The sequence below is a fragment of the Eptatretus burgeri genome, chromosome 13 (genome assembly GCF_056783735.1).
Source record: "Eptatretus burgeri isolate ZD-2024b chromosome 13, Ebu_testis_v1, whole genome shotgun sequence".
In the NCBI taxonomy this organism is placed as follows: domain Eukaryota; kingdom Metazoa; phylum Chordata; class Myxini; order Myxiniformes; family Myxinidae; genus Eptatretus; species Eptatretus burgeri.
Window position 1 is genome coordinate 71,162,915 of NC_140973.1, and position 13,273 is coordinate 71,176,187.

General features: G+C 46.1%; 1 protein-coding gene across 10 annotated transcripts in view; it reads left to right on the forward strand.

Moving 5' to 3' along the window:
• LOC147014744 (inositol 1,4,5-trisphosphate-gated calcium channel ITPR1-like) overlaps nucleotides 1-13,273 on the forward strand; it is a 213,003-nt gene that overhangs the window by 37,150 nt on the left and 162,580 nt on the right. For 6 of the 10 annotated variants that reach the window (XM_085852937.1, XM_085852938.1, XM_085852944.1 and 3 more), the window contains exon 3: nucleotides 10,163-10,233. The exons of the other annotated variants lie outside the window; for them this stretch is intronic. In XM_085852937.1, coding sequence (XP_085709063.1) covers nucleotides 10,163-10,233 — 71 coding nt within the window. The remainder of the gene's footprint in view (nucleotides 1-10,162; nucleotides 10,234-13,273) is intronic. 10 annotated transcript variants of the gene reach the window in all.

Below are 13,273 nucleotides of genomic sequence, written 5' to 3' on the forward strand. Positions count from 1 at the left end.
CCAACGAGTCATTGACCGAGCAAACCGAGGTGCTTCGTGATGCATCACCCCTCTTCTTCATTGCTTTCACAGCTGTGTGTAAATGGAAAGAGTCTTCATTCCTTTCATGGTCAGCCAAGCTTGAAGTCTCTTATCGAGCATCTTTGATTTGACAATTACCAGATCAACTATTTGTACAGTTGTATCATTACATTGAACTTCATTATCAACATTCTTCTTGATCAAGAGTATACTGTCTAAACTGGAATGTGGGAAGCCTAATAGGAACAAACATGATGTGAAAGAAGAATTCACAGGAGCAATCAAATGTCACAAACAGGAGGACGTGCTTTCTGTCCATGAATGTTGCTGCCGTTGACCTTTGGAAATGCGACTGGTGAAGTTGACATCGCGAGGGAAGCACTGACGCGAAGACCAGATGGTGTGCCTTGCTGATCCCAGCACAATCTACAACATTAGAAACCCTCAGGCAGATGACTTCTGCTCACGTTGCTCCCAAGCACAGCAGTATAATCCGCCGACTGTGCATCATCCCAGGTAAATTGTTGAGTTCAGTGGTAACCTCACAACAGTAAATCAAGCGCACCCAGAGTGATGTTAATTATGACTTGATCATCTGTGGGAAATGGGAATTGTGTATATTGTGCTAAATTTTTGGCAGAAGGTATAGATGGAACTAATTGCAAAATGCCAATAGTATGAATAATAATTAAATAGCTCTGCAATGTCAGAAAAGTCTTGGAAAATGGGAAACCCAACCATCGTCGAAACGCTCTGCTCGGATGTTCTGCCTGGTCGTTATTAGTCGGCCGTGACACCATTTGTAGTGAGACACAAGAGACGTGCTTTCATTTTGCAGAGACAGAGAGAAGGGGATGGACGTGCCCTCGCTTTGGAGAGCGAGCGAGGGGAGGGCGGAGGGGGAGGGGGGGAAGAGACCCCGTTCACTTTGAAATATTTTCATTTGACATTTTTTGTGATTTCGAAGCTGTTTGAAATGGCCGAGAGTAAATGCTCTCCAGATGTTTTTTCCATTTATTTACTGCTGGTTGGGATCATTAAGTTCGAATGCGAGATGCTATCGGTCTCCAAGTGGCTTGAAATGGGGAAACCGTGTGTTGTAGCACAGCGAGCTAACAATGAAACTATTGTAGGATCACCAAATGGTTAGCTTATTGCTTTATAATAACTCATCCAGGTATAAAGCATTTCTGCCTGAACAAAGTGTGCCTCAAACTAATTGAGGAGTCTCTTTGACAATTGGGTTTTGTCATCTTTCATTGTGACTGAATAGTGTTGTGCTTTTTGATTATGATAATGATAACGAGAATGGCACTCAGTGGAGCGCATGCCTCCACCAAGCTGAACTACTATTCTCTCTCTCTCGCTCTCTCTATCGAGTGCAGCCTGTGGCTGCTGGTTGCATCATTGGTTGGGACGCGGATTTTTCCGCTGATGCAGTGTCCCCCTTACCATTACACTGGTACTCATTTTGCCAACCTCGGAAGGATGACAGGCTGAGTCAACCTCCTGATGTGTATTAATTCAGTGGCCAACGGGGCTTGAACTCAGGACCCAAGGATCCCAAGCCACCACCCTAACCACGAGGCCAACACCAGGCTTGAACTCCTACTTCTTCTCCTCCTCTTCCCTCTTCACTTTACATCTTCCCGATGGCACCAAGCTGAACTACTACTACTCTCTCTCTCTCTCTCTCTCTCTCTCTCTCTCTCTCTCTCTCTCTCTCTCTCTCTCTCTCTCTCTCTCTCTCTCTCTCTCTCTCTCTCTCTCTCTCTCGTGCAGCCTGTGGCTGCTGGTTGCATCATTGGTTGGGATGCGGATTTTTCCGCTGATGCAGTGTCCCCCTTACCATTACACTGGTACTCATTTTGCCAACCTCGGAAGGATGCCAGGCTGAGTCAACCTCCTGGTGTGTATTAATTCAGTGGCCAACGGGGCTTGAACTCAGGACCCTAGGATCCCAAGCCACCACCCTAACCTTGAAGCCAACACCAGGCTTGAACTACTACTACTTCTCCTCCTCTTCCCTCTTCACTTTACATCTTCCCGATGGCACCAAGCTTTTGCCCAGCCTTTACCACAATACCCCTCCACTCCCCTCTGTCCTCGGCCAACTCTTTCCACTCTCCAACCACCCCTACTTTATGGATAACCTTCCTCACAATCCTCCCATCTCAACTGCGGTGTACCTCTTTTCCTCCTACCTTGCTCCCTCAACCTATCTGCTCTCTTGACATTCTCTCTTTTCCCTTCTGCACCACGTGATTTTCCCATTTCACCAATCTCCCCGTCAAGCTCATCTGCGCACCAATCTCCTTCCTCAGTTCATCCATTCTCCAATCCACCCTCTTCACTCCCACAATCCTCCTGACTCAGTTGCTCTTGCAAGCCTGCAGCCTCTGTTGTTGTCTCTCTGTCAGTGCCACCATCTCCAGACCATAAAGGTAGGCTGGCATTGAACACAAAATTGGAATCTTCCCTTTCAATTTTCTTGACATCTTTCTGTTTGCCATTACTCCCTCCACCCTCCTCCACACATTCACATCCACCTGAATGCTCCTCCGCACCTCTGCCTCGGACTTGCTATCCCCGGTCACTGTTCCTCCGAGATACTCAAACCTATTTCCTTGTCTGATCTCCTTCCCATCTAACCTGATATTAATTTATTTTCTCTGCTGCCTGACCCACATCATCTGTCTTCTTCATAGTCATCTTCAGCCCATGCTACCCAAATGGGTCTTTCCACTCCCCCAGCATCTCCTGCATCTTCCGCCCACTCTCCACCACAACAGCCAGATCGTCCGCATGCAGCATCCTCTCCATACTACCACCTTCCTGCTTACCAGCTCCATCACCATCATCATGATAAACATGAGTGGGCTGGGAGAGCTTCCCTGCCTTAAACCGATGTTCACACTGAATTCCTCAGATATGCCAGGACAAACCAAGACTCTTCCCTTTGTACCCTTGTACATCCCTTCCACCAACATAATTTCTTCCGGCACTCACATTCATCTCAGTGTCATCACCATCTCTCTCAGAGCATTGTCGTAGGCCTTCTCCACATCCACAAATCCCAATGCCATCTCATCTTGCACTTCAAACACTTTCTCCACAACCTGTCTCAGCACGAACATCCCATCCATCGTCCCCTTATCCTTTTCCCTTTCTCCTGCTGCTCTTCTGTGATCTCCATCTCCACAATCTTCCTTATCCTCCCATCCAGAATCCTCTCCAACACCTTCGTTGCATGACTTGGGAGCATAACGCCCCCGTACATTCCCGGATCTTGAATGTTGCCCTTCCGCTTCCATATCGACACAATTAACTCTGTCCTCCACTCCTCTGGAATTGAACCCCCTCTCATACATATATTCAACAGCCTCTTCATCCAACTGACTCTGACTTCTTCTGCTCTGATTATCATCTCTGTACACACCTCATCAATGCCTGGTGCTCTTCCCTGCTTCGTCCTCTTCTATTGCCGTCCGCACTTCCTCCTCCGTGATCTCCACCAACTCCACTTTCCCCACTACATAACACGGTAGCTCCAGCTCACCATTGCTTCCTTCCCGATTCAACATTTTTCTTTGAAATATCGTCTCATACCTTCAATACCCCCCCCCCTCTGTCACGAGCTTCCCGCTACCATCCTTAATCATCCCACCCTCCCCACTCTTTCATGTCATGACCATCCTTATCCCTGTCAGGAGACTTTATATATCATCTTCCTCCCATCATCCTCTTGCAACTTGTTGTACACAACCTTTTCCAAATCATTCCTCACCTTATCCACAGCTCTCCTTGCCGCGTTCTTCTTTTGCTCATACAGGTGCAGCAATCCCTCATCCAGCTGCCTCCCCCGATTGTTGATCTTCTCTATTCTCTTCCAAACCTCCTCCTTTTCACCAACTACCTTCGCTACATCCTCTGTCCACCATACCTGGTTTCTTTCCTTCGATGATGAACAGTTTACATATTGTATCCTACTGATAGGCCGGATCGGCCCAACAATGTTCCACTTCAACCGAAATATAACCGGCTTGTTCTTGTCACCTCCCCAACTCATCCAACAAGTTTCGTGGAAATCTGTCCATAACTTTTTGGTGTGTGTGTGTGTGTGTGTGCAGAAATATGTATATATATATATATGGATGGATTAAATGGCGGTGCTGCCCTGACGAGACAAAACAAGGGCAAACTGGTCAGAGCTTCCCTTTTCATTTGCTCAGTGACAGCTTTTGACCTTGCATCCTTGTACTGCTCGATGCTCTTTTGGGTTTCCAATTCCGACATCATTGCAATTATAGCACCACGACATTGTTCCAGGTTTGGAGCACTTCAAAAATCACACACACACACACATACACACACACACACACACACACACACACACACACACACACACACACACACACACACACACACACACACACACACACACACACACACACACACACACCGGTAGGTGACATGTGTGGTCGCTATATAATTGCATACTAGTCATACAGTTTTTGACGGATCAGGCTGAAAATTTTTGATTAAGAGGTTGATTATAGTGCGCATAAAAGCGTGGAAGCCAATTTTTGATTTTCGATTTTTTTTTTTTTTAGGTTTTTTTCAAAAATTTCAAAGTCCCGTTGCTAGGCAATGGTGGCGTCCATAGCAACGGTGCTCAAAAGCATACAACTAGATCCTGGTATGAACCTACCAGTCAAGTTTCATCAAAATCGGTTAACTCCTCTGGCCTCCAGAGCTGTTCATTACATACATACAGACGGAAAACCTGAGAATAACGGTAGTCTAGCGACCACCACATATATATATATATATATATATATATATATATATATATATATATATATATATATATATATATATATATATATATATATATATATATATATATTTTGTCCCAAAAAATGTACTCGCTCTTTAAATGATAATAAATGCGTTGTTTATTGACTTAGAAACAAGATTAATGGTTAAATGGATAAATGCATGTTCACAAATGTTCAAACTGACAACCATCACGTTCCAAACACAGCCGACAACGCGGACCAATGGATTCAACAGCGTTACGAGTCATTTCATTTGGAACTGCAAGACATTGTCTTTCAATTTCCTCCTTCAGCTCATCAACTGTTGCTGGTTTTGAGCCGTAAACCTTATCTTTGAGATATCCCCATAAAAAGAAGTCCATTGGAGTGAGGTCTGGGGAACGCGTAGGGAATTCAACACTACCTCTTCGCCCAATCCATCTGTTCGGAAAAGTTGCTTCGAGATAGGCCCTTACATCACGGTGGTAGTGGGGAGGTGCTCCATCTTGCTGAAAGTAAATCTCTTCGTCACCAAATATCTCTTCGACATGTGGACCGACGGATTCCTGCAGCAAGTGTAAGTAAACATCCCCAGTGACAGTTTGGTCAAAAAAGAATGGCCCTAGGATGCCCAATGCTGATATCCCACACCACACAGTAACCCCTGGTAAGTTTAAATGGTGTTCCATAGTAACCTGCGGATTTTCAGGAGTACAGTAGGTGCAATTGTGTCGGTTAATTGAGCCATTTAACTTGAAACTGACCTCATCGCTCCAAACAATTTTGGATGGAAATGCTGCATCTTCTTTGCATTTGCCCAGGTATCACTCACAAAATTCAGCTCTTCGGTCAGGATCGTCTTCATTTAGAATGTGGATTAATTTTGGAATGTAACTTTTCCAATTAATTCGCTTCAAAATGCGATGGGCGCTTGATTTTGGGATTCCTGTCTCACGAGCCATTTGTCGTCCAGATTTCCGTGGGGATTGGTGGAGGGTTTCCAGCAATTGATTTTCCTTTGCGGGGGTGGTTGATGACCGTGGTCTTCCTGAACGTTCCTTATGGACGTCATGCACAGTTCCATCTGTTTCAAACTTATTTCGGATGCGAGCAATGGTGCGTCGTGTTGGTGGAACTTTGTGAAAATGTCTTCTAAATTGTCTTTGCACTTCCATGATGTTTTCGTGCTTCCAGTAGCAATTTATGACAAATTTTCTTTTTTCAAAACCTCGTCGTACTTCTGCCATTATTAGGGTCAATTTGATCTGAAAATAAATGAAAAATTCAATGAGTTATGAGGAGCCATACTGTGAGTACATTTTTTTGGGATACCCTGTATATATGTTGTGGTATGATTATGTCTCAGCAGATTAGAGTAGTGGAGTAAGGACAGTAGCTTGTACTTGGTAGCACATGATATAACTAGACTGTCCAACAACAACAGGGGCAGTTTGGATGAGATTGCTTATCTTCATATGTTTAGATATTGTGTCATTGCAGTGATTTCCTCATGAGGTGAACCTGTGCACCATTTTTAAAGGTTCATCACTTAGGTGGGTTGTGGGTAGGGGGGCTTGTAGGTATTGGTGATAAGTGGTACTTGGTTCAGAAATTCTGTTTTCATTATGTTGATGGTGAGGCCAAACTTTGTGGTAGCTACGTTAAAGAGGTTGGGAGTAAATTTGCACGGCATCCAAAATGGAGGTCAGAAGGATGGGATAGTCGGAAAAAAAAGTTCCTTTATAATACAAACTACCTCGAACATGCGCTTTTCTGTTCACCTTCAGTCTTCCAAGGTTAAAAGTCATAAATAATTTGTGACAATGTCCCAGCAACCCTTTGTGCATGTCGGTTTGATGTATTGCATTGGTTCATGAAGTGTATTTATTTATTTATTTGTGCGGCATTGTACGAGTGCATTTTTATTGCTCCAAGTTGTTAATTTGTAATTATAGTTGTAAAAAGTGAACTGGTCCAAACTGATATAACCACACAGGATATTTTAAAATCTTTCCACCACCAACTTCCCCTGATCAAAAGCAGCCTTCACGCATGATGCAATTCCTCTTCAATGTTGTAGTTTGAAACCAGCTGTTACTTTTCTGATTCCTTAACTCAGACGCAGACTTGAATTAAAATTTGTATTCTTCCTGCATTAAAACGGTGTGATTGTACAGTCTGGATTTTATCTTTAGTAATGATATCCATAATCCCAAAAACTTGCACTCAAATGGCAGTGGGGAGAATAATTTGTTGGGGGGGGGGCACGCTGTTCGACTGATGGTGCTCCCTGTAGTTTGGAGCTGGAATTTGTAACTTGTTCAGGGCGTCGGGGATAGCTCGCCTACTTTTAGTGAAGGTCACGGTGGGATCTCTAACATCCACCAACTAATACTGGTAGAAGAGTAAACGGGCTTAACGTCCATGTGAGGGATGGCACACACATTCAGTCACCCTGCCTGTGAGACAGCAGCATGGCAGTTTATAGGTGGGTCATGATTCAAACGCAGGCCGGACAGTTTGGAGAGGAGTGTACCTACCTATAGGGTAGCCTCACAGACCAGGCATAGATAGTTTGAAGGACAAATGGAGCGAGTGCATTGAAGTTTAATGTAATAATAATAATACTGTTACGGCTGTGGAAATTCGCATTACACCATGAAGGTCCCGTAGGTGAGATATCTCCAAGTACATGTGTAGTTAGCCCCAAATCCGTTGTCTAGAGGGAATTTATGTGATTCATTCGGGCTGCGACACTTTGAGATGGCCGTTTTTCTGTTCTATCTTTATTTTGAACCAACCACGTCTCAACCGCCATCACACAACCACCTTAACCACCAGGCCAGCCATCGTCACCAACTACAACCGCGCTCCAACCCTCAGACAACAACAACAACAACAACGCCAACAGCCACGACCTTTACCTTCACAACTCAATCCCGCAAACATCGCATCACCGTCATTCCCAAAACGGCACCATAACCATCAAACCACCACCGATAAATCCTCCATCACCCTCACCTCTCTCCTTCTACGGCCATTCCCGCACCACCTGTGAACACTGAGCGTCGGGCTGTCTTGGGCTCGTTCAGCGATACGCACCGAGCCGTGAGCGCAAATAGCGGCCTTTCCGAGGGAGAATTCGGATCAGGAACGCTACACGCCCACTTCTGATCCGTCCAATTAGCAAGCGTGGAGCGGCTTGGCCCCGCCTCCAGGCGCGTCTGTGTGAAATCGATATATGCAAATTCTAGGATCAGGGGAGGTTCACGCCCACTTTTCCTCCATCCAATTGGCGAGCGTGGCTCCGCCCCCGAGGTCATCCTGATCTGGATATTTGCATATTGTTTTCTCCTGCCGGCCTATAAAACGGCGAGCGCAAGGCGAATCGTGGCAGAGTGTGGCAGTAGCAGTGTGTGTCGGCAGGGCAGAGTGAGTCGAGTCATCGGTGTGGCAGCAAGTTGGGTTCTGCAGTCGGCTGAGGAGAGTTGCGGGAAGAGGCAAAGGAGCTCGGGTCCGAGGCGAGAAGGACGGCGGTTGGCGACGAGGTCGCCGTGTGAGATCGCTCTTCGCGGGACCCAAGCCAGCCAGCCATTCTCCTCCCCCAGGGCATCAACAATTCCCCCTTTCCCCCGCGCTGAGATAGTGCAAAAAGGGGGCCTCGTTCCCACCCTACTCCAAACGTCGTGCCAACAAAACCCGCCAACGAGCACGGTCGGGGCACAGCCACGCAGCCACATCTGCGGCTCATCCGCCAACGCGTCACGAGGACGCGGGTAGGACCCCCCCCTCCCGGTCTCATGGACCTGGCCGCTCCTCCAGGTCACGCGCACATATTGGCCTCCAGGCCTGTCTGCCCCCTTGTCTATGAGGGTGGCTTCTTTCCTTTTGAGTAAATGTGTGTTGGCGCCGTCTGTAAAGTAGAACTGTATAAGTGTTGCCGAGTGTACGCGTATTCGGTAGTAACTCTGCGTCATTGTTTCTTTTGTTTTAACTGCTATATGTGCATTTTGACTGTTTGGCTGTATATTTGTGCTTTCCGTGTGTCGCGTAATAAATGCATTGTGTGAACTGTTTTCCCGTTTCGCTTCGTCTTTTCTTTATTGACCCTCCATCCTGCTTCACGTAAAGGGGTCGTAGTGGGCTTAATACGCCCGGTAATTAATCTGAACCGTCCAGGTCGGCGATAACACCGCTCGGTTATCCCGATAGCATGAAACGGGCCGCTTGGGCGGCTCGTGTCCGGAGTCGACCTGCGGCGAGGTGCGATCGCCTGGTCGACCATTCGCGCAGGTACTTAGGTACATCGAATTTGGCGAGCGACCCTATCCTGCACGGGTGGGCAATTGGCACGATCGTGATGAGGTTAAACCCCCACCCGTGACTAGCTCCCGGCGTTGGTCCGAGAGGGTCACGACAGAATTGTCCGTTCAGGTGGGCGAGGCAGCCGCCATTCGAGTCTAGCGGCCGATCGCACGCCGGCGGGCGCGAATTCGCAACAAGACCTTTCCTTTCATGCCATAAAGGGACATCGGGCTGCGGAGGCAGTTTCATTGGTAAGGAACATAGTCCTGGACGGGTCGCCACTCCGACGGTGGTTACTCCAAATGGTTATTACCCCAGTACACTGGTACTCATTTTGCCGACCTCGGAAGGTTAACAGGCAGTGGCAACCCCACCTCGTGTTGGTTCAACGGCCGACAGGGCCTCAACCTCAAGACCCTTAGGTACCAAGCTCGCCGCCTTAACCGCCAAGCCAACACCAGGCTGTAGCATTGAAGTTTGGGGACAACCAATTGAAATGTATGATACGGTTGGTACGCCATGAAGTATTGTATCCCATTCCGTGCTCATTTTTAGGGCTCTTGTGTGACATCCATGCGTGTGCTATCGATTTGTTTTTGTGCAAAATATTTCGCATTCATGTGACCTGCAATGATTATTTTCTATTTGTTTATTAATTTATTTTGCAGAGATGTGTTTGATCAAATGTTTACAGGAGTGTAATTTATGCTCTAATTTGTTGGCAGATAGCTGTGTTCCAATTGAGATTAATCAATTTCGATATCTGTACGATTCTGTTTCGACCAATTATGAGCATTTTCATAAAACGCACGTGTTAAACCGAGCTTTATTTTACAGCCTGGTTGTTGATGTCATCGCAATGTTGAAACGGCCTGCAGTCGTACATCGCATGTAGCACTACGTATTCCATCTCGGAAGGAAGCTTCTTTCACCGTCTGTAGCCTTTCTGTGTCGGACACGATTGCCTGCACAGATGGATGGATATTTGTTTATGACATTACTTCCTTGTCCTGCAGCTTGGTCGATGATCGCTGTGTTGTGCAATCCAAAGCCGGTGACTTGGGAAGCCCTCCAAAAAAGTTCAGAGGTAAGATGGAAGTGTTGATGAAATCCATACAGCATGGTAGAAATACCACTCGAGTTCTCTGTACAGTTCCTTGAATTTCTTGTTCTTCTTTCTTTGTTGTTGTTGTTGTTGTTGTTGTTGTTGTTGTTGTTCTTCTTCTTCTTCTTTCTTCATTCTTTTTCAGTTACATAGTTTGTTCCATTAGATTACATCACCCCATGAAAAATTTTGCACCTTTTCTTGCAAACAAAGTAGAACAACTTTTAACAGATCTCTTGATTTCCCTTCACGATTCATTATGTTCAACATAATAGGCCTCATCAAACTTCAGACAACACCCGCACAATCTACCTGTAACCTTATTGAAAACCGAGTCGTGATTTCTCTGATGATACGAGAGCAAAGCCGATGGCGCACCGTCGCAAACTTCACGCTGCCCACCTCCAGCGAAGTTGAACGATGGCAAAAAGTTCCACCAGGATTGGCCTAATATCAAATTTTGAGTTAAAAAAAATTTCCCCCCATTTTGACCCCCCAAGTCCCCATCCCCTGGGGTATGAGCGGGGGGTCAAATCCCAAAAGATCGTTTCACATTTCATGCGCCCTCAATGTTGATTGCATGTACAAAGTTTCATTTAAAAATTGCATTTTTATTTTTTTTGGAACTTGGCCCAAGGGAAAGGGCCAAAGTGAGACTGATCTCACACCTTCATGTCATGCGGTGATCATAACTACTAAATTTGGTGAATTTCTGCACAACTGTTTTGGAAGACATAGCGAGACAGACAGACAGAGCCGATTACAATACGCCCCCATTTTTTTTCAAAAAGCATGGGGATAACTCAGAATTGATGACACCTTTCAAGTTCATTAAACCTGCTAATTCTCCTAGCCCCCCTCCCATTGTGGGTTGTGGGGACCTCTGGTAAATGTTAATTCTGATTTTACTATGTTGCATAATAAATGTTTAATATGAACAAACGTAACTTGGATATCCTGAGTAAAGGATGGAGATTGTGAAGAGGTGAGGGATTTAGATTGCTGTCAGTGGAGGGGAAGTGTAAATCGATACCGATGGCAAACAACCGCAGTTTGGGAATTTTGACCATCAGATAATTAAAATGTGGTCACCCTCGACCCCAAAGGGTGCTGGGGGTCAATTTGGACCCGAAAGCTCCATTTCTAGTCATATGTGGTGCAGTTATCAGTAATTTGCAGTTATTTTTTCCACTTTATCAGGTGTATGCCGTGGTTTTCGCATTGCAATTATTTAAATATGAACATTACACACGAGATCGCGAAATGGAAATGGTTTTGACCCCCATTTCACCTGGTCAAAAACATGACCCAGTTGAGTTTCGTGCAGTGAAGTCCAGATTGTGGATAGAATGTCGTGGATAGAATGAAAAATCCACATTTCCCATTCAAGTATGCCTGGTGTTGGCTTTATGGTTAGGGTGGTGGGCTATGGATCCTAAGGTCCTGAGTTCAAATCCCGCTCAGCTGTTGAATTAATACCAGGTGGGGTTAACTCAGCCTGTCATCCTTCCGAGGTCGGCAAAATGAGTACCTGCATGCTGTTATACTGTGTCAGAGTGGTGACCCGTCCAGGATTGTGCCCAATAGCCAAGGAGACTGCTTAGGCAGCACCAGCGCTCTGCACAGAATGTGGTCCCAATCTCCTCCTCCTCCTCCTCCTCCTCCTCCCCCTCCTATTCAAGTATCTTTACATTTTCAGGAAAGACCTGCTTTCCACTCCAAATGTGCAACAATCATACCATCCGTTTCCTGGAGCATTCCAAAAAGTCTGTTTTCTGGAGGCACGGACGGGTTGCAGGGTGTTTCACGTATCAGGAATAAACGGCCTCACACTTGCTTCACTCGGCCTCGGCTGAATTAAACTTTAAAAAAAAATTGCTGTCAGGTTTAAAAAAGAAAAAAGAAATCCTTTTTAATAGTATGGTTTGGAAATATCTGTTGGCTGAAGTTATGTTACAGGGTTGGTGCACTTAGCTTCGAGTTGCCGAGTGTGGGTTTGATTCCTGCCTGGCTATAATCTCGGACTGGTGCTTCGTAGGCAGGGGATTTCATCACAGTGCACCTTCACCCGAGTGGACATTAAGCTGGGTGTCCTATCCAACCATCCATCGATCCATTGGGACCATACTTTGTGCAGAGCGTTGGTGCTGCCTAAGCAGTCTCCTTGGCTATTGGGCACAATCCGAGACGGATCGCCACTCCGACACAGGATACCTGCAAGCTGGCACTCATTTTGCTGACCTCGGAAGGATGACGGGCAGAGTTAACCCCACCTGGTATAAAATCGACAGCCGAGTGGGGATTTGAACTCAGGATTCTAGGATCCCAAGCCCACCACCATAACCATTAAGCCAACACCAGGCATGGTGTTCTATCTGCTAGCATTAATTGGCAGATGTTAAATGTCCAACGGCATCTTTCATTAAGAGTAGGTGAGTCATCACCGACACCATTTTTTTTGTTGTTAGTATACATTGACGAGGCTCATATGAGAGCAAACACACAGTGCACAGCAAGGGGGCATGAGACAAGAGGAGCAAGAGAGGGAAGGACAAAACAGTGGGGAACAGAGACATTAGGAGATCTGTGGAAGGGAGAGGGATGGGTCGGGGTACATGGGGTATACAAGATGGACATTACAGGGACTTTCAGGAAGGAAAGCAGGGAATTTGAAGGAGGTGGGCTTGGGGTGGATTAACGGGGGTAGAAAGGATAGAGGATTTGGATGGGGGAAGATAAGAGGTGGTGGTGAACAGCTGTTTTGAAGGCCTGGAGGGAAGAATGGGATTGAACAGAGTGAGGGAGTTTATTCCAAAGGTGGGGAAAAAGAGGAATGAAAGGGTGAAGGTGAGCAGTGATACGTGATTTTGGAAGTTTTACCAAAAGGGGGTTGTTGGTGGACCTTGATCACCCTGTGGAAATATGGTCGGTTCAAATCGCAGACAGAGCTGAGGGGGGGGGGCAAAACCAGAGAGGAGACGGTAGAAGACAAAGACCACCGACCTGCCTACGGTGAGAGAGT